The sequence below is a fragment of the Telopea speciosissima genome, chromosome 1, assembly GCF_018873765.1.
Source record: "Telopea speciosissima isolate NSW1024214 ecotype Mountain lineage chromosome 1, Tspe_v1, whole genome shotgun sequence".
Taxonomy (NCBI): Eukaryota; Viridiplantae; Streptophyta; class Magnoliopsida; order Proteales; family Proteaceae; genus Telopea; species Telopea speciosissima.
The window spans coordinates 11,855,144-11,882,585 of NC_057916.1; the positions used below are offsets into that span (position 1 = coordinate 11,855,144).

General features: G+C 40.5%; 1 protein-coding gene across 4 annotated transcripts in view; it reads left to right on the forward strand.

Moving 5' to 3' along the window:
- Positions 1-27,442, forward strand: part of LOC122670399 (DNA-directed RNA polymerase III subunit 1) — a 164,311-nt gene that overhangs the window by 57,886 nt on the left and 78,983 nt on the right. For all 4 annotated transcript variants that reach the window (XR_006334207.1, XM_043867279.1, XM_043867260.1 and 1 more), the window contains exons 15-19: positions 11,605-11,839; positions 12,610-12,801; positions 14,885-14,983; positions 16,223-16,426; positions 16,563-16,838. Coding sequence is in view for 3 of the 4 variants with exons in the window: in XM_043867279.1 (XP_043723214.1) it covers positions 11,605-11,839; positions 12,610-12,801; positions 14,885-14,983; positions 16,223-16,426; positions 16,563-16,838 (1,006 nt within the window). In the remaining variant the exon portion in view is untranslated. The remainder of the gene's footprint in view (positions 1-11,604; positions 11,840-12,609; positions 12,802-14,884; positions 14,984-16,222; positions 16,427-16,562; positions 16,839-27,442) is intronic.

Below are 27,442 nucleotides of genomic sequence, written 5' to 3' on the forward strand. Positions count from 1 at the left end.
CAATAAGTGGCGATTTTTCCTTTCTGCCACACCATTCTGGGCAGGGGTATCAACACAACTAGTTTGGTGAATAATTCCATGATCAGCCAAATATTTTTGAAATTGGGATTCAGTATACTCGGTTCCATTATCACTTCTCAGTATTTTGAGAGTAGCCTGGAACTGAGTTTGGATCATTTTATGAAAATGCTGAAAACATGAATAAACCTGATTTTTTGTGTGGGAAAGATACGCCCAGGTGTTCCTAGAATGACAATCAATGAAAGATATAAACCAACGATGACCAGAAAGAGAAGTATTACCACTAGGACCCTAAACATCAGAATGCACCAATTGAAAACAAGAAGAACTCCTTTTATTTGAAAGTGGATAAGTTGAACGTGTCTGTTTGGCCAGAACACAAGCCTCACAACAAAAGTCATCCTTAGTACGTAGGGTGACCAAACTAGGAAATAAATGAGCTAAAATTCCTAAAGGGGGGTGACCTAACAAAGAATGCCACTGGTAGAGTTCAGAAGAGACCAAAGAGCTCTAGTGTAGCGGAGAAGGTAATGGTGGTGGAGAGAAGCGACTGTCATCAAGTAGGTACAACCCACTATGCACTTTACCCAATCCAATCGTCTTCCTAGATTCCAGATCTTGAAACACACAATGAGAAGGAAAAAAAGTGACTTTGCAGTTAAGATCACGAGTGATACTACTAATGGAAAGAAGGTTAGTAGTAAAATTAGGAATATGCAAAACAGAAGACAAGGGAAGAGATGAAGTGCAGTTGATGATTCCTTTTCCAGATATGGAAGAAAGGGAACCATCAGCCACTTTGACCTTGTCTTTCCCAGAAGTGGGAGAATATCTATGAAATAGACTAGAGGAACCGGTCATGTGATCTGTAGCTCCAGCATCTATGATCCAAGGATGGGAAGCTACAGAAGCACAATGACCTCCAAAAGGGATACCTGACCGGGCGAAGTGTGAACCTGAAGGAGCAGAAGAATTGGCAGTAGCTGATGTAGTAGAGGCAGCAGCAGCGGAGGACCTCAACATACGTAGGAGTGCCTATAGATCATCCTGCGATAGACCAGTGTCAGTAGCAAGGGCTGCAGTAACAGTCTCAGTCTGATGGGCCTTGGTCTTTGTCTTTATCTTTGTCTTGGCAGCCCTTTTAGCTTCAAAATCAGCCGGTTTCCCATGAAGTTTCCAGCACTTCTCTTTGGTGTGGTAGGGTTTGTGACAGTGCTCACAAACAACAGTCCCTGTAGTAGAATCACCAAGAGAAGCAGTGCCACTAGGTGCAGGAGGGGCCGGGGCGGCAACCTTGTGAGCTGATCTGTCAGTAATAGGACGGTGCAACATGGCAGCCCTACGGTTTTCTTCAGAGGAGACCAGGGCATAGGACTGTTCAAGTGTGGGAAAAGGCCTGTGTCCCAACACTTGAACCCGAATCTGATCATACTCCACATTCAACCCGGCCAAAAAATCATAAACCCTGATCCTGTCCACATGTTTTTTGTATGAGGTAATATCAGCAGCTGTACTTGGGTGAAAGTTAGAAAAGTGATCCAGTTGCTGCCAAAGGCTACGCAAAGTAGCATAATATTTGGAGACTGTCAAATCTCCCTGAGTAGTGTGAAGTAAGGTTCGAGAACTCGCGAGATCTCGCCGAGTTTCTCGGTTTTTCAAAATCTCGAGTCGAGATCACATACGCATTCTAAAAGTGCATTTTCTGAGCGAGATCTCTCCGAGATCTCCGAGTTTCTCGGTTTGACATAGGAAAATGCCCATCTAGGTCCTTTACATGAGTGCCAGATCTCGAGATCTTGCTGGAAATTCTTGGTAAACAGACACCTATCTATGCCAGGAACCAAGACAGACACTTATTTATGCCTAATATTATTTAAGTAAATGCTTTTGTATTTGTATTTCATTTACTTAAGATATTATTCATAAATAAGAAAATACCCCCATTTGAATCCAATAAAAATAGTTAAAAATCAAATTCCAAAAGGAAAAAAGTCAACCCCTCGGTTCAAGAACAAACGGATTTTCAGTGGTAGGTGCAATTTTCAACTTTTTAATGCTGGGGTTTTTCTTAAATCTAAAAATTCCATAAATCTTATTATGGTAAAACATTGCTAAAAACCAAAAGTGCGGTAAAATATTCATTTGTTTTGATGTCCAAAAATTATTTCCATTCGAGCGATTTTGACAAGATTGCAGCGCTAATTAAGTTTGACCGTACATAACTCTTTCAATATAAATCAGATTTTAACAATCTTGGACGTGTTGGAAAGCTTTCAAAACAAAGCTTTCCAACAAGTCCAAGATTGCTAAAATCTGATTTATATTGAAAGAGTTATGTACCGATCAACAACTTAATTCTTGCGAATGTTTGTCCAAAATCCAGCTATGTTAGAAAGTTTGAAAATTGCACCTACCGAAAATCCAGTTTTGTTCTTCGAACCGGGGTTGACTTTTTTTTCTTTTGGAATTTTATTTTTTAACTATTTTTATTGGATTCAAATAGGGGGTATTTGCTTATTTATGAATAATATCTTAAGTAAATGCAATATCATTTACTTAAATGATATTAGGCATAAATAAGTGTGTTTGTCCTGTGTCTGTCCTGGTTTCTAGCATAAGTAAGTGTCTGTCCCGTTTTCCTACTTACTGAAACTCCTATTTGGACTTAGTTTTTGCAAAATCTGATAGTGCCATTATGTTTAAATGGCCTAAAATAGTTAAATACCAAGTTTTAGACCCAAACTAGGTCTAAAACCCACCGAGATGAGGCTTTGAGTCGAGAAAAAAAAAAGTGCAACAACTCGGCGAGATCTCGGCAAGATCTCGACTCGACTCGGTTTTTCAAGGGTCCGAGTTGGCACCGAAACCCGAGTTTTCGAACCTTGGTGTGAAGGACCTTCTTCCTGAGTTCATATACCTGGGCATCATTGCCAAGCTGCCCAAATCTCCGAGGCTGTGTCAAGGAGAAGAAAATTATGCTGCTGATCGAAAGTCATAGAGCCAATGAGGTAGGACATGAGAACTCCATTGTTGGCCAGCCACCTGTCATGAGCAGCCCCAATCTCAGTTGGCATTACACTGGTGCTTGTAACATGACCAGTAAGGCCACGGCCAGCAATGGCAAAGGAAGCAGACCTAGACCAAAGCAAGTAATTAGTGCCATCCAACTTGATTGGATTAGGAGGAAAGGTGTGATAATCTGTGTCCATCACCAACAGAAGTAGCAGTCGAATCCACTGAGTCACCCATTAGAACACTTGAGAAGCCCAAATCACAGAGAGGGGCTGTTGTGAAGAGAAACCTAAGAAATCCTTCAAGTTAAGGGCTGAAAATTGGATGAGAGCCCTTTGGTAATGGTAGAATAATGATCTCCAAAAATCAGCAACAGCAGCCAAGGAAATCCCTGAGATCGATTTTTACAAGGTTTTAAAAAACCTGAAATTGCTGAAATCGATGTAGGGAAGAAGGAGAGCAAAAGCATTGCAGATGGAGCTGAAAATAGGATCGAATGGTCCTCTAGTAATGCTGAATCACCCTGCCAAATATTAGCCGCAACAGAAACATGCAACCCCTAGATCGTTATTGATCAGGGTTTTGAAAAAAAAACCCTGAATTGCTGAAATCGATGAAGGATAGAGGATGCCCAAAAACTGAAGTGTTGCAGCCCCAATCAAGGTCGAGTGTGCCTTTATAAGTAGAGAGCCAGCCTTAAAAAAATCAGAACCAATAGAAGTCACCAGCCCCTGGATCGATAGGTGTCAGAGTTTTGGAAAAAACCCTGTTTTTGGTGAAAAATCGATCTTAAGGGGTCTTGAACAGATCTGAAGTTAGGAACAGATGTAAAGAAGATGGTCTGCTGCAGTTCTTGGTCTTCAAATAGGAGGAGTGGTCGTTCTTGGTCTTCAAATAGGAGGAGTGGTCCCTTGTAGCAGTGATGGAAGCAGCCCCCATAAAACTGAAGATTCCAAATATCGCAGACAGGTAGTGGTGTCCCTATCGAACAGAAAATTGCACCATGGAAAAGAGGTAATGGAGGGCAGCAACTAGATCTTGTAGATCACCTCATTAGTGCTGCCCTAGTGGGAGAATGAAGAGCAGGAGAAGAGAAGGAATAAACCGAGAATGAAAAAAAAAGGAAAGAAGGGACTGAAATCGAGAATGGAAGAGAGGGGGGGGTCCCTAATTCGAGATCTGCTTTGATACCATGTTAAGAGATCAGAATTAGGCTGAATGCTTGGATGATTAATTATCATCCCAAGCACATCTATTTATATTCATAATGAGGTATGGAAAATAATTACTTATGCAATGTGGGACTAAACCACACATACAAGACATAATAAAAACGGAGAAAAAGTCCAGAATACCCCCACGGTATTCTGTCCCATATAATCTAACAGCACCCTTGCTGCCTTCATTCGACATCATTCCCAGCCTACATATTTGGGATTTTTTGCTCCAATACAGCCCTTTTCTATTGGGGGTTGATTCCAGAATTTTTTTTTGGATATTTTTTGGCTGTTTGCTGCTTCATTGAAGATTGGTTACCTGCGGCAATGACTGGTTCAGATTCTTCTTCAGCCTCTTCTGGCATTGATGGCCAGCGCCGGAATGATTTTCTTCCCCTTGCTGCCCCAATCAAACTTGATGGCTCTAACTACCTAAAGTGGTCTCGGTCTACCTATTTGACAGCAGCTGGCCGTGGCCTCACTGGCCATCTTCTTGGGACAACAACTAAACCAGTGGAAGAGGGTTCTCAGCTCAACAAGTGGTTATCTAATGATGCGATGGTGATGTCCTACTTGATCCATTCTATGCAAGGGGATATCTCAGACAATTTTCTTCTATTGGACACAGCCCATACTATCTGAAATGGTGCCAAAGAGACTTATGGTCACACGGGGAATGATTCACCGGTCTATAAGATTAGAAAGAAGGCTAATGCCACTACCCAACAGGAGCTCTCTATCTCCAAATACTATGCTGCCCTCAAGAACATGTGGCAGCAATTGGATCATTACTCTGACTATCACCCCTCTACTGCTACTGATCTGACTGCCTATCGCAAACACATTGACAAAATACGTGTCTATGATTTTTTGGCTGGACTAAATATGGAGTTTGATCCTATTCGGGTGCAAGTACTTGGGCAGTCCCCTTTTCCATCCCTAGAGCAGGCCTTTGCCTTTGTTCATAATGAGGAATCTCGTCGGGCTGTTATGTTGCATTCCTCTACTGTTGATCGATCCACGTTGCAAGTTGCTTCCAGTACTCCTTCTCTTACCACTACTGATGGTGGTACTGCTGTCCCTAAAAGTCCTGTCAAGTATGAACACTGCAACAGGCTCTATCATACTAAGGCTCAATGCTGGAAGCTCCATGGGAAGCTTGCTGATTTTGAGGAAAAGAAAGCATGTGGGAAGTTTAAGCCCAAGGCTCATATGGCTGATTCTCCTACTACTGCTGCTGCTGCCCCTTCATCTGACATTGGGCTTACTCAGGATGAGCTCCGAGCTTTCCGTCGCATGCTACAGGCCTCTTCCACTGCCTCCACTACGGCATCTACACCTGCTGCCCCTCCTGGTTCTAATTTTGCCTCAGGTACTCCAGTCAGTAGTCTGTGTGCATCGGCTGTATCCAGTCCTTGGATTATAGATTCCGGTGCCATTGACCACATGACTGGCTCCTCCCATGTATTTCATCTTTATTCTCCATCTTTTGGCAAAGATAGTGTTCGAGTAGCTAATGGTTCCCTTTCTCCTATTAATGGGAAGGGTTCCATACGTTGCTCACCTACCCTTTCATTAAAATCTGTTTGGCATGTTCTGTCCTTTTCTACCAACCTTCTCTCTATTAGTAGTCTAATTAGAGATCTGAACTGCAAACTGATTTTTTCCCTTCTCATTATGTCATACAGGATCCGGAGACGGGCGCACGATTGGGGTGGTAAGATGCAAGGTGGTCTTTACTTACTTGACCCGGGTCAGCCTTCTACTTTGCATTCGGCTTCCTCTACAACTCATCATTTTGATCCACTCGTCCCCCGACCTTCATCTCCAGCATCGACTTGGTCATCCATCCCTTAGTACTTTGTCTCTTTTGTTTAGGGCTTGATTAAGCATTGTAATAGGAATGAGTTTTTATGTAAGGCTTGTGTTTTGGCAAAAGACTCGTTCAGTTATTCTTCATTAAATAAAAGAAGTGAGTCTCCTTTTGCTTTGGTTCATTCTCTTGTGTGGGGCCCCGCTCGTTGTACTTCCCTTTCGGTCGTCGATGGTTTGTCTTGTTTATTGATTGTTATACTCGTGCCACTTGGGTGTACATGATGAGCCATAAAAGTGAGGTCTTTCAGCTGTTTTCGGTTATTTCATCGTATGGTTCTGAGACCTAATTCAATGCCACCTGCGCATTTTACGCAGTGATAATGGCAGAGAGTACATGGAGGGTTAGTTCAACTTTATTTGGCTGCACATGGTATTGTCCATTAGACCCGGTGTGTTGACACACCGCCGAGAATGGGGTTCCGAAAGGAAAATAGACATCTCCTTGAGGTAGCCGGGCCATTATGTTTGCACGGCAGGTTCCTTCTCACTACTGGGGTGATGCCATTTTTACCGCGGCTTATCTCATCAACCGTGTGCTTACCCGTGTCCTTGATGGTCGTTCCCCCGTTGATCTCCTCCAGGGTTCCTCCTTTGTGGTTCCTCCCAAAGTTTTTGGTTGTGTTTGCTATGTCCGCAATCATCATCCTCATGGAAAATTTGATCCACGGAGCATTTGGTGTATTTTTCTGGGCTATTCTGCGACCCAGAAAGGATACAAGTGTTACCATCCACTTTCTCGTCGTACTTTTGTCTCCATGGATATTGTCTTCCATGAGTCATTGTCATATTATTCCCAGACACCTCTTCAGGGGGAGCAGGATTAGGGTTTTGAAGATGTGTCTGCTATTCTTCCGGCTTCTCTTCAGGGGGAGCCCTCTGTAACTTCTGCTCCTATAGTGGGGGAGCGTAGACTAGTCTGTCAAATCCCTGTTGATAAGGTATATACCAGGGAGCGCACAGGATAAGTTGCGACTACTACCACCACCATACCACCTCCACAATCGTCTGCACTTGATCCAGATCCAGACCCTGCTACATCATTTGGTAAGGATCCTTCCCTTGACTTACCTATCGCTGTTCGGAAAGGCGTTCGGTCATGCACCCAACACCCCATCTCCAATGTTGTTTCCTATGATGCTTTATCTCCTTCCTATCGTGCATTTGTTTCTTCTCTTTCCTCTATTTCTATTCCTCAGAAATGGCAGGAGGCGATTGCAGATCCAAAGTAGAAAGCAGTCATGATGGAAGAAATGACGGCCTTACTTAAAAATGAGACATGGGAGCTAGTTGTTCTTGCTTCGGGTAAGAAATTAGTCGGGTGCAAATGGGTATTTATTGTCAAGAAGAAGCCAGATGGAACAGTGGATAGATATAAAGCCAGACTTGCGGCCAGAGGCTTCACTCAAACTTATGGGATCGACTACCATGAGACATTTGCCCTTGTTGCGAAGTTGAAGACTGTCCGGGTTTTACTGTCTTGTGCTGTCAACTTTGGTTGGGACCTACAGCAGTTGAATGTAAAAAATGCATTTCTTCATGGGGAGTTGGAAGAGGAGGTTTATATGGATGTTCCTTTGGGTTTTTCCTCTGACAAGACCCATGGGAAAGTTTGTAGGCTCAAAAGGGCACTCTATGGGTTGAAGCAATCTCCACAGGCATGGTTTGGTAGGTTTCATAAAGCCATGGTCTCCTGTGGATACAAACAGAGTAATGCTGATCACACTCTGTTCATCAAGCGAAAGGGAGAAAAGGTCACTCTTCTCATAGTTTATGTTGATGACATAGTTGTGACTGGTAATGATACAGATGAAGTTTCTCACCTGAAAGCTTTCTTGGGAAAGATATTTTCGTGGGATTGAAGTTGCCGTTCTCCAAAAGGCATCAGAGAGAAAGTATGTTCTAGATTTACTATCAGAGACTGGTTTGCTTGGTTGTCATCCTTGTGACACTCCCTTGGAAGCTACTACCCGTCTGGAAGAGAAGGATGGTGAACCTGTTGATAAGGGCGAGATATCAACGATTGGTGGGCAAGCTAATTTATCTCTCCCACCGCACGGATATTGCCATTCTTGTGAGTCTTGTGAGCCAGTTCATGCATGATCCTTATTCCACTCACATGGCTGCAGTTCTTCGTATTCTCCATTAGTCCATTACTTGAAGTCAGCTCTAGGAAAAGGGATCCTTTTGTCTCCTCATGACCATCTTCGCATTGAGGCTTACACAGATGCTGACTGGGGTGGTAACCCTGACAGGAAATCAACCTTCGGCTATTGTACTTTTGTTGGAGGAAATCTGGTCACATGGCGGAGTAAAAAGCAAAATGTTGTGGCAAGATCTAGTGTTGAAGCTGAATTCCGTGCTATGGCTCAGGGCATATGTGAGTTACTGTGGCTTCAGAGTTTACTCCTTGATATCTGTGGTTCTATTCATCTTCCAATGATGTTGTATTGTGACAACAAAGCAGCAATTAGCATTGCCCACAATCTAGTGCAGCGTGACCGTACCAAACATGTGGAGATTGATGTTTGAGTTAAAATAATACCGCAAGCGTACGGGTCAATCGTAGCTACGGGTCGAACACGAGGAGATATACGCCACTCTATTTAATTAACTTAAAAGTAATGCAAAGTGAACCAAATTAAAGTGTTAAATTAAACTAATTAAACTAATGAAAATTAATGCATCCTAACTCATAAGCATCTAACAAAATTAAAGGATTAAATTGGCGTCCTAACACATGAGCATCTAAACTATCAAACTAACGTAAATTGGAAGGAATAACAAAAACGCAGCCACACTTCATAATCACATAAAAAGAAATAAGGGAATAAAAGTGCATCCACATACCACAACCATATAAAAAAAATAAAAGAAATAGAGGGAGAAGAAGAAGAAGATAGAGAGAGATAGAGGAGAGGGAGAATGAGATTGAGAGTTTAGATAGTAAAACCTTGATGTCCTTGCATGAATGTAACTGAAAAGCTTGAATACTTCATAAACTTACCTTGACCTCCTCTTCTAAATCTTCTAGTCTTGTCATCAACTTAAGAACTTAGACTAGAAGGCTTAAAACCTAAATTAGAATTAAGAAATTACAACCCAATTGAAGACTTAAATTGAAATTAAAGCATAAACTAAACCTATTACAACCATTAAATGAAAATCAAAAAGCAAACTAGAACTTAGAAAAACCAAAAATCATAACTTAGAAGGAGAAGAAGAAAAGAAATTTTACTAAGTGAATGAACTAAAAATTACACTAAAAACTGAATTAAAATTGAACTAGAAACTAACTAAAAACTGAACTAAAAAACTAACTTCTTACAACCCAAAGGGCAAGGGGTATTTATAGGGGGGAAGAGAAGAGAAGGGAGAAGAGGGAAGTGTAGGAGAAATATTCCCTAAGAAAAGAGAATATTCTCTTCTCCTTCCTCTTTTACAATGCCTTGAATCCTAAGAAAAAAGAAAAAAATAGAAAGAAGAAGAAGAGAAGATTGTTTACATAGACCTTCTATTTCTAGAAAAATAAACTTCCAATTCTAACAAGTGCTTCCTTTTCTTTGTAGATATCTTCTCCAAGCAATAAAATCAAAGCATCTTTGATTTTTCAACTTTCCATAGGTGAGAATGTCTTTCAAAATAAGTCTATCCCAAGTAGAATTTCAGAAGTGCCCTTGAGAAGTTGGAGGAGGGTGATGACTAGGATTCCTTCAAGAATAAATAAAATACCCATTCTGTCCTTCAGAAAACGTGGAGCATGGGGTGCTTATATAGGCCTCACCATTGTGTTCCTTGCAAAAATCACCCAAAATAGACCCAAATTTCGGTCCAATTTGGAGTTCAGGAGCCCAAGATATCTCAAGTTGAAGTTGGACTGTCCAGAGCCCTCCAAATGGAATCTTTCGGGTACAAGAAATGTAACTTTTAATAATTCTGTTAAGGCCCCTGCAATCTGAACTTTCGCTTCACTTTGTCCCCAGCCGACTGTCAATAATTACAAATAAACCCCTATAGACCATTTTCGTGCTTCGTTACGGAAACGGCCGTAACTTCTTCGTTTCAAGTCGGAATCATGTGCCGTTTAAACCGTTGCGAAGCTGACTCGATGGGCTACGCATCCAAGCCATTAACACCTTTAAACCCCTTAAAAACATTTCCTTAGCATCATCTCCTCCATTTTCACAAGAATTCACCTAAAACCTGAAAAGCATAAGAAAGCACCGAGTAACTCTGTCCAATATGGTAAAATGTATGCTTTATGCCTTAAGATTTCACACATAAATGTGCTCATCAATTGACACTCTTCATCAAGGAGAAGTTAGAGAGTGGACAGATTTGTATCCCTTTTGTGAAGTCTGGAGATCAACTGGCTGATGTCTTCACCAAAGGGTTGAGTAGGAAGTTGTTTTATCGTAGTCTAGTCAAGTTGGGCATGTGTGATATCTATGCCCCAACTTGAGGGGGAGTGTTGAGATGTGTTACCCGATATTATAAGGGTATTTTTGGTATTTTATTTATGCTTTATTAATGTACTTTTGAACAAGGGTAGAATTGAAATTTGGGCTGACACTGTTCACGTGTACAATGTCGTGAACAGTGTTGTGAATAGTGTTTTCCCTTTGTAATCTCTTTTATTATTATTATTATAAATAGAGAGCTTGACTGATCTCATTGATCATTCAAGCCATTCACGAAATTCCTGTTTTGTTAACAATATGGTTAAGGGAAAACCTTAATTTGGGTAGTACTAAAGCTTATATTTCGTAAAGTATACTTGTCTTTTGTTCTCATCTTACTTGTGCTTAAATGTTGTTGTTTGTTGTGTAAAGTGTGTTGTGTGGTACTGCATACCATGGCATAGTGTAGTACTGTGTACCGTGGGATAATGGGATAATGTTGAGTTATAGTTTGCTTTTAGTTATTTAGCTTTATTGTAATTAGACTTGGACTTGGTTATTGATTTCTACTGTAATTAGACTTAGACTCTTAGTTGGTTTCCTACTTTGCTTGATTAATATACGGGAGAGGCATTCCATCCCATTCCATCGTGTTCACCCTCTCTCCTCTTTGCCATCTCCATCGCAGTTTTCCTTCTTCTTTTTCACAAGTTCTAGTTGTTGGGATTAGGTTTTGGTTTTGTCACATGTTGTGTTCTTATTGTGTAGTTATCCATACTCTAGCTCTCTGCTAGTTTCTGTATAAATTTACTAAGTTTTTGAAATTCTCTCCATTATTTCTGTAGTTTCTCCTCCAAATTGGAAAAATCTCTGAAATTTCCGAACTTCAGGCGATTTACCTTTGAATTGAAAGTATGAACCCCTTGTTTGTGTTATTTGGTTATAATACTTACAGGTATTAAACTATTAATTGTTTCACATTAATGATTTTTTTTTTTTTGGGGATCCAAGTCCAACTCAAGAATGGAATTCTTATTTTCTTTACTTGCTCAATCATAGGTATGTTGTTTCCTTATGTGCAGTGCACGGTGGATTGGGAATCATGGTTTCTCAATTGGAATTGATGATGTCCAGCCAGGTGAACTGCTAAATCGCCAGAAAAAGGCGAGGATTGAGGAAGGTTATGTAGCCTGTGATGAGTTAATACAGTCATTCAACAAAGGAAATCTTAAACTTCAACCTGGTTGTGATGCTGCTCAAACATTGGAAGCTGAAATAACTGGTGTTTTGAATAAAATCCGAGAGACAGCTGCCAAGGTGGGATATATTTAATTTCTTGGTACCTTTTTGTTCAAAACCAACCAATGAGAGATTATTCTGATTTACGCTGGTGGTATGTTTGTTCTTCTATGTTTTCAAATATTAATAATCATAACTATGTATCAGATGTCCTCAAATAAACAATATTCTTTTCTGTTTATTCATGCTCTCTTTCTTTTTAGATTTTCCATTCTTTAGGGTTTACGGTTTAGGGTTTAGGGCAACAACGGAAATATATTGAAAAGAAGGAAGACCGGTAGTGGGAAACAGAAGAAAATAGACCCTAAAGAGAAGGGGGAAAAAAAAATTGAGGATGACCACCAGCACCTCATGATTCATCTCCCCCTCCAAACAACTGAGACTGCCCCCACCTTGCCTGAAAGCAGCGTACAAAGACCCCTCCACTCCTAGAAATCCCCTTCCTAAGTAAAAAAGAACGGCCAGAAAAAGCAAGAAACCCAAAAAGAGAGGAAATAGTAGGGAAGAGAGATAAAAGAAAAACACATCTTGGCATTTATATTCAATTGAATATACTTTCCTTGATAAATTTAGATAAATAAACAAATAAATTTTTTATTTTATGTATATGTCAATATGCCTGTTGTTGTTAGAGTATTTGATATTTTTGGGCTAATTTTCTGTTATAATTGTAGATGCAAAAGAAATAAATAAATAAATAAATAACTAAATAAAACTACTCTTTTTTGGTCTTGAGAATTTATATCATGGCGATGTTTTTTTATTTAACTTCTTTTTCTCTATCACAGGTTTGCATGGAAGAACTGCATTGGAGGAATAGTCCTTTGATTATGTCACAGTGTGGATCCAAAGGTTCTCCTATCAATATTAGCCAGATGATTGCATGTGTTGGTCAGCAATCAGTTGGGGGTCGCCGTGCCCCTAATGGATTCATAGATCGAAGTCTTCCACACTTCCCTAGAAAATCAAAAATGCCTGCTGTAAGCTCAGTTTGTTTGTTGATGATATCCTACATTCCATCTACATCTCTGGAAACACATACATTCTCCTCCTTCAAACAATTTTTTCCCACCAACAGTCGATGCCACTTACTGGTGGTATAGAATAAAAATGATGAATAGGCAAAAGCATAAAGCACCGGGGTACTCCATGGGAGGAACGGGGTTGGTGTGGATAGGGTGGGGGAGGCAGTTGCCCTCCTGGACTTTTGTATCCTAATGAACATTAGTAGGTTTACGGTTTGGGGGGGGGGGATAAGTTTTGTACATTTCAATCACCCCCCCCCCATTTTTTAAATATACATCTGATATATGATTTGGGGGGGGGGGGGCATACATCAACCTTCCCCAAACCAAAGGGGGAGGGAAAAAATTAACCTGCCATTATTTAGTTTCAAAGTTGGTTAGTTGTTGTCAGATTTAAGTAACCTGCCATTATTTAGTTTCAAATCTCCTTTATCTTTAATTATCTATTTTTTAAACATTTTTCTTAAAAAAGAACACTATAAACAAATAACACATAGGAAAAAACCAAAAAAAAAAAAAAAAAAAGAGACAAAGTTTCGCCTACTTATCATCTCAAATTGCATTTTTTTTCCCGCTTTCATAACCATTTATGTTATATATAAATAAATTGAAATTGTACATCTTTTGAGCTAAGAAAGTACCATCAATCTATTGAAGATCAAAAGAAAAATAAGGCTAATATTCATGAATTTATTTTTTTAGTTAACAAAAGAACACCACTAAGTGGGTTGAGCCATGTTAGACAACTAGGGATGATCTCATACTCATCATGTTGGAGAAGTTTCAGCTGCAAACAATTACGGAAAATGTCTCAAAATTGGGTCCAAAGTCATAGGAATGTAAAACGTGCCACTAGATTTCATTATTGTAAGATTCCACTTTTATAATTTAGATGAAACTATGGACTGACTTCAGGTTCCTTCTCTTACTTTGGGTACAAATTTGACCAGTTAGATTTTCGTGGGATCCTCCATCACTTGCAAGCCTTCCATCCACATAGATGTAGGTAGTGACGGATATAATTTATGCCTTACAAAGATAACTTATAAATCAAGAAAAATCTGTGTATATTTAAGTAAAAACAAGAGAATTTGTTAATAATTTAATGTAATAAAATACTTTAGCTAAAAAACAAAAGAATTTCTTCGATTTTGGTATTGTATATTAGAAAATAATACTGTTAAAAAGTATGTTAGAATTGTTATACTCTCACACCCCCGCAGAAAGAAAATCCTGGCTTCGCCCCTAGGGTGTTCTGCTGGCCCTAGGGGACCTTGTTTGGGGCCATTTGAGGGGGATGATATGGAAATCTGAACTTTTGATATGTATGTTAGAGTTGTTATACTCCCACACCCCGCAGAAAGAACTTTTATTTGTTTTGTCACATAGTAATAATAATAATAATGATAATAATAATAATAACAACAAACAACAACAACAACAACAACAACAATACGAATCTACATTAACAACAACAGCAAACAAGAAAAAAAAGAACAAAAGCAACAATACTTGTAATAATAGGAGTAATTTTTCTAGTCTGGCAGGTCTAAGAGTCCTCTGGAGTTGTGGCTAGCACAACACCTGCCACGTGGCAGATTGGATAGAGCTGAATAATGGGGACAGGTAGAGCCCAAGGCTCCCAAGCTCCACTCTTCAAATGTCAAGTTTCACCCAAAGTGGAGCTGGCCAAGTGGGAAACTAGAACTTTGAAAATGCTGCTAAGAGTTGAAAATTTTCTAAATAAAAATGGATGTATAAAAATACAAGGGAATTTGCCAATACATAGGTGGGTATATGGATTGATCTGAGTCTGTAATTTTACATATGGCCAATCTAGACCATTTTCTAGAGATCCATACGCTCAAAATTGCTACATCACCCATCCATGTGGCAAAACTTGCTGCTGGACTAGAGATGCTCTCCAGTCTTGCTAGACTAGAAAAACTTTTGCCTAATAGTAGTAACAACAGTAATCTTATTTCATCATCATCATCATCCAGAAGCACTGACAGGGTTTGTGTTGGCCTTATTTCAGGCTAAAGGCTTTGTTGCTAATTCATTCTACACTGGTTTGACGGCAACAGAGTTTTTCTTTCACACAATGGGAGGGCGTGAAGGTCTTGTCGATACAGCGGTATGCTTGATTTTGTCTATTCATTTCAGTATTCACCAACCATTTGTTCATATTTCATGATTTGTTAATTTGTTCTTTTCTTTCGTGGTTAGACATTTCTGAAATCTTAAAGCTTTTTTTTATTTTATTTTAAATATGAATGAATATTTACATGATTTGATAAATGGGGGTTATATTTTGTTCTACTGAAATTGCGAGCATTTATTTCTCTGAAGTTTGAAGAAGGTTTTTGTTCTCATATTGCTTCTGAATCTAGCTCTCCGGAAGGACCAGAACCCTTTTTATCCCACACTTGTGGCATTTCTGTTTCACATGGTTTGTTATCCCAACAAGTTTTCAGCTATGGGCAAGTTCAGCATATATTTTAGCAGACACAATCTTATATTATTTTGCTTGGGCTTTCCCTCCAACCCCTACTCCCAAGAAAAAATAGAAAGATGGATTCTTCATTGATCCCTTTCCAGCTTTAACTCACATTTGAACCATGAAAATTAGTTTGGTCCAAAGGACATATCCCTCGCCACAGCTTCACAGCCTGGAGAACCCTTAGACTTTGCCTCCCTACCCAAGCCTTCCTGATCTACCACAATATCCCCGTCTCCCCATCTTGCGCCTTTTGTTGGAATGGCCATGAGGACATAGCCCACCTCTTCTTTGCTTGCCCATTCACCTCCCCCATCTGGGAAAAAGCCCTCTCCACGATCTGGCCCCGTTGTAGAAGACCCCTAGCCTTTGATCGAGAATGGCTCTGATTGGACATGACATTCTCAGGGACCACTATCTGTGACACCATTGGAAAGCTTGTTTTTGGTGCCGCTATTTACCATATCTGGATGGAAAAGAACCTCAGGAGATGGACTTCCAACTCTCGATCTTTTGATTTGATTTGGAAAGCCATCTCCTTGGACGTTTCTTCTAAGCTCAGTTTTATTCGCCACAAGCGCTTTTTGGATACCCCAAGGAACAAACATATTGTTGTATCCTGGGATCTTGATTCATCTCTCTTGCAGTCTCCCACCTCTGCGTAGGTCGGGTTGCTTTTCTCTGTTCCCCCCCCCCCCCCTTCTCCCTTCTCTCTTATATATTCCCCCCTCTTCTTTCTCCCTGTCTCCTCCTGGGGTTTGGTAATTTATTTATTCACCAAAAAAAAAAAAAAAAACCAACATTTAAATGAATAAAGATTATTTGTAAGTCATATCATGCCTTAAAATATTGTTCTGATGTTTTTGATCTCGGCAGGTGAAAACAGCTGACACTGGGTACATGTCTCGCCGATTAATTAAAGCTTTGGAGGACCTCTCAATTCATTATGATGGCACTGTCAGAAATGCTAGTGGAGGAGTTGTTCAATTTCTGTATGGTGATGATGCCATGGATCCGGCACAAATGGAAGGGAAAAGTGGTTTCCCTTTAAATTTGGACAGATTGTACTTGAAAGTGAAAGTTAGTCATACACCTCCCCCTCCCTCCTCCAGAGGAAAAATCCCACTCTTTTGTTTGGCCTTCTAGAAGAGATTTTATGAATGCTTCAATCGGTCAGTTCACCGTTTCTTTGCCTTTTTTTTTTTTCTTCTTTCAGGCTACCTGTCCTAGTAGAGACAGTGCAAGTTTGGCTCCTCCTGAAATCTTGAGAGTTCTTGATGATAGACTTTCAAGACATGATATGAACCCTGAGGGCGGTTGTTCCGATGCCTTCAGAAATTCTCTGAAGGATTTTGTCCACAAACGCATTGCCATATTTAGGAGCACAAGGAGAACATTAGGACTGGATGAAGAGCATGTTCAGAAGGATAATTCTTTTGTCCTAGAAAATGTTGCTGCACATATATCCGGTATTACTTCCCGACAGCTACAGGTAGAATTCTGTCTTCTTAGTTTCGAATGTTTTCTCGTGGGAGAAATATTGTTTTTTCATGCCTTTGAAGTTCCATTTGGTTGAAGTATGTCTTTTCAATTGGGACATTCTTTGATTTACACTTAGTTTTAGCTATTTTCTTGGGGGAGGCGTATACTTGTACCAGTCTTAAGTTTCTGTTAGTTGAAATATGCCTTTTTGATTGGGACATTTTTTGATCTACACTTTGGTTTGCCAGTTTGCCTTACTCAAGCAGCTTATTTTGCCATAACATGAAAAAAATAAGTTGCTTCACTAATTCTCCCTCTGATAGCTTTTGTGGTTTATCTTGTAAGCAGTTTGACATCTTTGTTCAGTCGCCTGGTTACTGATGGGTTCTTTCTCCATTTTGGACATGGGACTCTAGTTTCTATTGTTCGTGTAAGAAAATTCCCTTTTCCCTGATCTGGTTCCTCCACTGCAAACCTTAGTTAGATTTAGGCATGATTTGTTAGGAAAATTTAAGTACTCTCTTCTATATCCCTGAAACAACTGCCTACAAATAATAATAATTATAAGGCTGGTTTGGACTGTCTTCATTTTTTTTTTCTCCAAAATCTTTTTATCAGAAAACAAGGATGCGTTGTTAGAGCATGGAAGCATAACTGTTTTAAGGATTCAAGGTTCAAATTTTTTATTTTGATGGATTTTTTTTGGGGGTGAATAAATAATTCATTACCAAAGCCCCAAAAGGGGAAAGAGAAAAGAAAATAAGACAAAACTGCATCCATCTCTCAAGGGGAAGGGGGAACCAGCGAGGATAAAGACAAGCCCAGGAGATAACAATGAGCTTGTTCCTTGGGAAATCCACAACATTACAATGTGGGGAGCAAATGAAGTTATAGAGCTAACATCAAAACAGGTGGCTTTCCAAATCTTGTCAAAGGAGCGAGAGTGGGAGCACCATCTTCTGAGATTGTGCTCCATTATGTGAGAAATGGCGGCACCAACGGCTAGTTTCCCAGCAGTATCGCAGATGGAGTTCCCCGAAAAGTCATATCCGCCCAGAGCCACTCCCAGTAGATGGCGAGAATTCTTCTACTTCGAGGTCAGTAGCTACCCAAGACCTTTTCCCAAACCGTGGAAGCAAAGGGGCAATAGAAGAAAGAGATTGTCAATATCTTCCGAACCATTCCAGGGGGGCACTAGCATCTCTCTATGGAGAAGGAAGGACTGAGTAGGGAGCAAATATGAGAGAGCTCTCCAAACAGTGAAGCCGTGGCGGGGGATATGACCCTTAAACCAAACCAGCTTATGCCAGGGGACTAAAGGGGCACGGGCTCTGATAAAGTCCCAAGCTGAGGAGGAGCTGAAGAGGTCATTGGGAGAATGAAGCCAAGAAACTGAATTTGCCAAAGAAGCGGGAGATGAAGAACCGGGGGGGGGGGGGAGGGCAGCCCAAATATCAGGTAATGCTAGGGGGGAGGACTGGGGGCAGCCTAGGCACCATGGGAGATAATAGAGGCCACTGGAGAGTGTTTGGCAATACTTGAGGAGTATATAGGCCTAGCACCCACAACAGAATAGAGGACACCTAAGGGATGCTAGTTATAGAACCATAGGGAGGTAGAGAGCCCATCAACATTCTTGGAGGAGATAGCCTATAGTGCAGTGGGCCTTAGGAGAATGATCTTATGCCAAACCCTGGAGGCATCAGTGGTAGAAGGGACTGTCCAAAGCGTATCATTACTGTTGTAATATGGGATATAAGGGTAGAATTGTCCTAGGTGTTTTTTGTTATGTTGCCCTAGGGGCATTTCTGTCCTTGTATTCTCAGTGCATTTATTATAAATAGGCATGTGATTGTGTCTCATTGACACAAGTCACAATTCCCAAAGTTATCATGGTATCAGAGCGGGAATCGACCTAGGGTTTCCCACTGCCGTCGCCATCTCTCTTTCTCTCCTTTCTCTATTTTTTCTTTCCCTAGCACCACTGCTACCTACCACCACCTACCACCGCCGTTGCCTCTCTTGTGACCCCCTCTCTCTCGGTTTCTCTTCTAGTGCCACCGAGAGGCAGGGAGTCGCATCTCCCTTGTTCCGCCACCCCTCAGTGGGGTTGATTTCATCACCGAGGGCTTTTTTTTCCTCCTTTTTCTTGGTTCCAGCCTCTATCCATGATATAAATAGGCCGCGATCTTCTTTTTGCAAACCCTTTTCTCAGATCTATTGATGATCTGATTTTTTCCCCTATTTTTTTGATTTGTGGTTGAGTTTTTTTCCGCACCTTGTTACGATGGGAGACTGTACTTCCTCTGCCACATTTACTTTGGAGATGCCAGTCTGTGGTCCATACGATTATTTTCCCACTTTCCCTGCTTGTGCTGTTCGACTAGATGACACCTACTATTTGATGTGGTCCAGATCCTGTTATCTCAACATCGACTTTTGCAGATTTGTGGGCTATCTCAGGTGCAAAAGAGAAGCCCCTCGCTGCAGGTCCTGAACAAGACAAATGGAGTTCTTCAAACTCCCTTTTGATGTCTTATTTACTCTCCAGTATGATGCCACAACTTGCTCGTGGTTGTTTGTTGCTTGACACTCTTGCAAAAATCTGGAAGGCCGCTTAGGAAACTTACTCTCAGGTTGGGAATGATTCCCAGGGCTATGATTTGCGGAAGAAACTTCATGAGACCAAGCAGAAAGACCTTAGCCTGTCCCATTACTATTCTGAGTTGCGAAGTCTGTGGCAGGATTTAGACTTTTATGACACTTTCCAAGCTTCTACACCTGAAGATGTGATCAAGTTCAAGAAACGGGAGGATAAATTCAGGGTGTATGATTTTCTTGCTGGGTTGAATGTAGAGTACGATCAACTCAGTGCCCAGGTTCTTAGCAGGGATCCCTTTTCCACCTTGGAGTAGGCATATTCACTAATCCAACTGGAGGATAGTTGACGCAATGCCATGATGCCCCCTTCTTCCCAGGAGAGATCGACCCTTGTATCTGGTTCTTCTGTACCAGTGTACCACCTAAAGGTAACCCTTCTCACCCCAATGATCATTCTGAAAAGGACCCTATTAAATGTGATTACTGCGGAAAGGAGAGGCATTCCAAGGATTTTTGTTGGAAGCTTCATGGGTGCCCTACCACTCCTGGGACTAAGGGCCGTGGTCGTGGGAGACCAGCTGCTCACATTACTGAAACCGTGGTACCCGAACCACCTATTGGTACTGCTCCTCCTTCCATTGGGCCTTCCCGCCAATGCTTTAGACGAATTGACTAAGCTGCTGCGCCATTTGGTTGCGAAGCTGGACTCCAATGCCAGTTATGCCTCTGCCTCTACTTCTGCTTTGGCTTCTTCTGACACGCCAGGTATTTCTTTTGCTGGTTTATGTCACTCTACCATTTTCGATTGTTGGATCCTTGATTCTGGTGCCTCTGACCATATGACTGGTAAGTTCGCATTACTGATGGTTCTCTTTCATCCATCTCTGGGAAGGGAACCATCACTTGTTCTCTTACCATGTCTTTACATTCGGTTTTACATGTTCCGAATTTTTCAATAAATCTTCTCTCCATTAATCGTCTCACATCTGATCTTAATTGCAAAGTAACTTCTTTCCCCTCCCATTGTCTGTTTCAGGATCTGGTAACGGGAGAAACGATTGGATCTGGTAAAGCTGATGGAGGCCTTTATTTTCTTGATGTTGCTTCTTCTCTTCGACATGCGCATCCCACTGTTGCTGAGTCGTCTGGTTCTCCTGAGTTGTTACTTTGGCATCACCGTTTAGGCCGCCCTCCTATGGGCACTTTAGTTAAAACTTTTCCAAATTTATTTTCCAGTTATAAATTGATGGATATTTTTTGTGATGCTTGTGGTTTAGCCAAGCAAACTCGTTCTTCATATTCTCCTTTAAATTCTAGAAGCACTTCACCTTCTATGTTAATTCATTCTGATGTGTGGGGTCCTGCCCGTTGGTCTTGTCTTTCTGGGTATAAATGGTTTGTTTCTTTTATTGATTGCTGCACCCGTTGCACTTGGATTTATTTGATGCATCATAAAAATGACGGTTTTTTCCTATTTTAAAAAGTTTGATTCTTTTGTTCAAACCCAATATGATGCCCAAATAAAAACTCTCCGTAGTGATAATGGGAGAGAACATTTTGATGGGTCATTCGGCTCAGAATGAGGTGGCTGAACGTAAAAACCGTCACCTCTTGGAGGTTGCCTGTGCCCTTCTCTTTGAAATGAATGTCCCTTCCCATTTTTGGGGTGAAGCTGTTTTGACTGCTGCATATTTAATTAACCGCATGCCTACCCATGTCCTTGATTTTAAATCTTCCATTCAGGTTCTTCAAGGCTCCACCACCTTTATTATTCCACCCAAAGTTTTTGGCTGTGTGTGTTATGTTCGAAACCACCAACACCCTAGTAAATTAGAACCGCAGGGCTTCAAGTGTATTTTTGTGGGTTATTCTCCTACCCAAAGGGCTATCAATGCTACCATCCCCCTTCTTGTAGGATGTTTGTCACCATGGATGTTATTTTTAATGAAGCTGTCCCTTTTTATGATTTGGCATCTCGTCAAGGGGGTGAGCTGGTTAGTGCCGTTATGCCTGTATCATCTCTTCCCATATCCTTGGTTCAGGGGGAGTCTTCCATTCCAAAGGAAACTCAACCTACTATTATTCCACCACCTATTATTCAAACCTACACCCGCCAACACTCTCGTTGTGGTTTGCTACCTGACACCACTACAGCTGCTCCAGATCCAATGGCTACTCCTGCACCAGATTCATCACCTCCAGGTAACATTTCTGACCTATCATCGCGTCCCATTATTTCAGATCCTTCCTTGGACTTACCCATTGCACATCGCAAAGGGATTAGAGCTTGTACACAACACCCTATTTCTTAGGTTGTGTTGTGCATTTGTGACTTCCTTATCCACTGTTTCTGTTACTAAGAACTGTCAGGAGGCTCTTCAAGACCCAAAATGGAAGGCAGCTATGATGGAGGAAATGCATGCCCTTGCAAAAAATGGCGCTTGGGATTTACTACCACTTCCTCCCCTTAAGGAAACAGTCAGTGGCAAGTGGGTGTTCATAGTCAAACAAAATTCTGAAGGCACAGTGGAACAATACAAAGATAGATTGGTTGCTAGGGGGTTTACCCAAACATATGACCTGGACTATCAGGAAACCTTTGCCCTAGTTGCTAAGATGAACACCATCCGAGTAATATTGTCATTTGCTGTCAATCTTGGTTGGGAGCTGCAACAGTTGGGTGTGAAGAATGCATTTCTTCATGGGGAGTTAGAGGAAGAAGTTTACCTAGATGTTCCTCCAGGATTTGCTACTAGGGAAACTCATGGGAAGGTATGCAAGCTCAAACATGCCCTCTATGGCTTAAAGCAATCTCCTAGAGCTTTGTTTGGCAGATTCCACAATGCTATGGTGAAGTTTGTATATACCCAGAGTAATGCTGATCACACTCTCTTCATCAAGAAGTCAGGAACCAAATTTGCCATCCTCATTGTGTATGTGGAAGATATAGTTGTCACGGGCAGTGATTTGAAGGAAATTGAGAGCTTGAAACGACTTCTTGGGAAGGAATTTGAGATAAAGGATTTGGGGCCCCTGCGATATTTTCTGGGCATTGAGGTTGCCTATTCTACAAATGGGGTATTTCTCTCTTAGCGGAAATACACCCTGGATTTACTATCAGAGACTAGAATGCTAGGGAGTAAGCTAGCTGATACCCCTCTTGAAGCTAATGTTTGTCTCTTCAGTAAAACAGGTGTCCCAGTAGACAAAGGGAGATATCAGAGATTGGTTGGGAAGCTGATCTATCTTTTCCATACCAGGACGGATATTGCATTCGTTGTCAGCATGGTGAGCCAGTACATGCATAACCCTTACTCCACTCATTGGGATGCTGTACTCGTATCCTCAGGTATTTAAAGACTGCTCCAGACATGAGAATTTTATTTTCTCCTAATGACCATTAGCGGGTGGAAGCTTATACAAACTTTGATTGGGCTAGTTCCCTTGATGACCGCTGGTCCACTTCTGGCTACTGTACTCTTGTTGGAGGTAATTTGGTAATCTGGAGAAGTAAGAAACAAACTGTTGTTGCCCGTTCTAGTGCTTGGGCTGAATTTCGTGCCATGTCCCATGGCATATGTGAGTTAATGTAACTTCAGGGACTATTGATCGATCTGGCAATTCCTACTTCACTACCCATGATGATGTATTGTGACCATAGTACTATATCTCGCGATATATCGGTATCTCGGGCCTACCGAGATATCCGAAATATCCGAGATATCGCGAAATATGACCGAAATATTGCATTTTTTCTGCAATATTTCGGGGGTCCATCTCGGGGGGGTTTTGGCCATATCTAGGCCTGAAACTTCATGGACAGCCTTATTTAAGCTTAATAAACACATTTAAACCATAAAATTGTAAAAATGTGAATTCAAATTGGTGTTTTGGGCTTGCACCCTTGATTGACATACGGTCGCCGACCCTAATGTATAAATAGTTAAATACACATAGATTAGGCAGTTAATATTTAATAATAGTATTTAACTTCATCACATATCAAGTTAAAGCCAATACACATTGATGAGTGCCATGATTCTCATAAACTCCATAATATTCAATAACTCGCTTAAAGCCTTAAAGGCAATACACTAAGTGTCAAAGTTAGTAAGTCACAAGACTCGCAACTCGCAAGTCACAACTCACAAGTTCATAGATCAATGAAATCATAACTTAAGTTACAAATTACAAGTGCTAAAGCTGCTAATAGTAGTTGTTGTGCCTCCCTGGATCAATCCGCACTCATGCCTCATTGAGTCGGCGTCCATTGCTCTCTGTTTGAAGGACATATGTGGACCACGGTATAGAATCGGAGAAGAAGCGAGTGTAGTCATCCACAAGTGTCACGTAAATGGAATCATCAACATCTTTAGGTAACCTATCCTAGGATATAAACTAGGGTTACCAATCGATCCGATCCGTGAAGAAGATGATCCATTGTGATATGATGTTGGCGCCGGTATGAGGCGATGGCATTGGCTGCATGTATGGTGGTGAGGTTGGTAGTTAGGTCCGCTAGGGTATGCAAAGATGTTATTTACAAAAGATGATCCAGTATGTCCCTGGGACTGGGACTGTAGTCATAGTCCCCTACCCCACTAAATCGCCCATATGATGATGATCCATATCTATATCCATCGTAAGGTTGTGATGCACCATAATCCGATGCCAATGGAGTGGTATGTGCGAAAATTAAAATAATTATTTAAGAGCAGAAAAATAAATCCGACCCCGTGAAGCCGTAGATCGGCCATTGGTGTCTAACATATATTTAATTCATTACCATCTAAGTCATATTACCCCTAATTATTTCCTATTTTAATTGTAGGAAAATGAATTTTTAAAACCAGAAAAAAAAAAAAAAAAAATACATATGGAAAAAAATTTCGACCTTTGTGAGGCTATAGATCGGCCTCCGGTGTCTAACATATATTAATATCATCACCATCCAACAAAATTTGTACATAGTCTTTTCAAAAAATAGTTTTAGAGGAATAGAATTTACCTTAAATAGTGGAAAAAAGCTTGGATGATGAGCTTAGATGACCCTCCGATGAGTTTACGCGAAAATCCGACAACAATGTGCTTGAACAATGGCTAGAGTGTTGGATGAGAGCTTGGAAGAGTGGAAGAATAGGCAAAAGACTGAAATTCCTTAGCAAATGCAGCTCTCGGTGAAATATGGACCGAAATTTGCGAAATATTGTATTAAAGCCCCCTTCACGTGACACTTTAAGCCAAAATACCATATTTCGTCGATATCTCACGAGATATCGAGATATTGTCGATATCTCACGAGATATCGTCGATATCTCACGATATCTCACGAGATATCGACGAAATATGGTATTTTTCATTTCGACCTGATTTCGCATCTCGGTAAGCTCGAGATATACGAAATTAAGCGATATTTCGCGAAATATCGCGAGATTAGAAACCAACTCCATGATGATGTATTGTGACAACAAGTTTGGTATTAGTATTGCTCATAACCCAGTCCAGCATGATCGCACCAAGCCTGTGGAGTTAGATCATCACTTCATCAAAGAGAGATTCGAGCAAGGACTGATCTGTATTCCCTTTGTTAAGTCTGGTGATCAGTTGGCTGATGTCTTCACTAAGGGGCTGAATAGTAAAGTTTTTTGTTCTCTTGTATGCAAGTTGGGCATGCGCAATATCCATGCTCCAACTTGAGGGGGAGTGTTGTAATATGAGATATAAGGGTAGAATTGTCCTAGGTGTTTTATGTTATGTTGCCCTAGGGGCATTTCTGTTCTTGTATTCTCAGTGAATTTATTATAAATAGACATGTGATTGTGTCTTATTGACATAAGTCACAATTCCCAAAGTTATCAATTACGAAAGGGACCCGAATATATCCACTTGACCTAAAATTTTGATGAATTTTTCATTGTATGGAGTTGCAAAAAAATTTTGCTAAAATGTTTCGTTTTAATTTTTCATATATTGTGTTGTTATGGTGGTTTAGTTGATGGTGTAACCCAAAGATACACCCCACTCAGCTCAGCCTTATCCCAACTAAATGGGGTTGGCTACATGGATCCTTTTTCTCCAATATGCTCTATTCAAAGCCATTCTTGTAAGTTGTAACTAGTCCTAGGCATAGTTATCAAGGCGTCACCTAGGCGTCCAGGCTCCTAGGATGCCTAGGCCGGCGCGTTGCCGCTTTGTTGGTGTCGCCTTGATTTGAGATCCTCTCCAACGCCATGGTCGCCTTGTCGCCTTGATAACTATGGTCCTTTGCTATGCATATCTTTCCTCATCACTGCTCCTAGAGTCATTTTAGGCCTACTCCTTGTACTTTTAGCTCCTTGAATCTGAATCCAATCACCCCTCCGTACTGGAACACTCAAAGGCCTTCGTTGCACATGTCCATGCCCCAAAAGATTTTCTTGCAACTTTCATGTATCGGAGCTATTCATAAATTAGCTCTAATTTGTTCGTTCTTTATTTTCTCTTTTTTAGAGTTACCACTCATCTATATCATTATCCTCATTTCATTGACAATAAGTTTGTTTATATGTTATTTCTTCACTGCCTAACATTCAGCTCCATACATCATTATTGGTCGTATAACTATCCAATAAAATTTTTCTTTTGAGTTTTAAAGGAGTAAGTTGATCACACGTCACTCTGGACACACTCATCCACTTCATCCAGCCTATTCTAATTCTTTGTGCAAAACCATCCTCTATTTCTCCTCCTTTATTTATGATTGAAGCTAGGTACTCAAAATTTGCGGCATCTCCCTATGATCAATTTTCGCGACCTCACTTTATCCTCCTTTGTTTATGATTGAACCTAGGTACTCAAAATTTGCGGCATTTCCCTATTGTCACTATAGTTACACACTGTATACATTGTTTTTGTTCTTATCTTAAAACCTTTTAATTCTAAGGTTGATCTCCAGAATTTAAACTCTGCTTTTGTTTAATCCACCTAAACAATATCATCCGCAAACAACATATACCAAGGGATCTAATCCTGAATGTCTCTAATCAACTCGTCTATGATTAGCAAAAACAAAAATGAGCTTAAAATTGATCCTTGATGTAATCCTATTGTAATTGGGAATTCACTACCCTTCCCCACCCCCCCCCCCCCCCACACACACACACACAATTCTTGCAATTTTAGGGGATGTTGATATAAGTGTTAATTATATAATGAGGAAAGAAAAATTATTTTTCCTTTGTAGAACAAATAAGAAATACATAGGAGACAGGCATTACTGTTGCCAGAAGGATAAACTCAAAATTATCCAAAACAAATTCTTATTTTTTTCTTTTGTTTTCATGTTGGTTTTGTATAGTAGAGTCAAGAGCAACATAAACATTATAAACCAAAAAGAACTCTTGCATCATGTTGTTTCCTACGTATCTCTAAAGTTTCATATTGGCTCATCTTTGTGACCCAATAAGTTGGGGTGCATAGTACTACATCTCCACCAGTCCAAGTTCCCATGATATATATTCTCATCCTCCTCTTCTTCACCAGTCTCACTGACATTTCTTCCAGGGTTTTAAATCTAAACGAGATTAGGAGCCTTCAACCTTTTGTGATCTGAAGTGATTTGTGAAGTTTCTTCGAAAAAAATATTACTGATATTTCGGTATTTCAAAAATTCCATAACAATTTTATTTTTGTTTTCTTGAATTTAGGGCTATTTTTGGATGCCAAGAAAAGAAAAAACATAATGAGACAAAAATCATGATGGTGCAATGATTGTTTTATGTGTGTCTCTCTCTCTCTCTCCTCAAATTCATATTTTTTGATTTTTTTTTCTTTTCTTGACATCCAAATGTAGCCTTAGGGAACATATTCTGTTTCTTGTGAAATTTCTTAGTCCTCCCATAAAAGGGGAAGTCCCAATTTAGAAAGCCCTTGACTCTCTAAATTGGGATTTCATTATCAAGGCCATGAATATGATGGGGTTCCCTCCTATGTTTGTTAACTGGATCTATCATTGTATCTCCACTCCTTATTTCT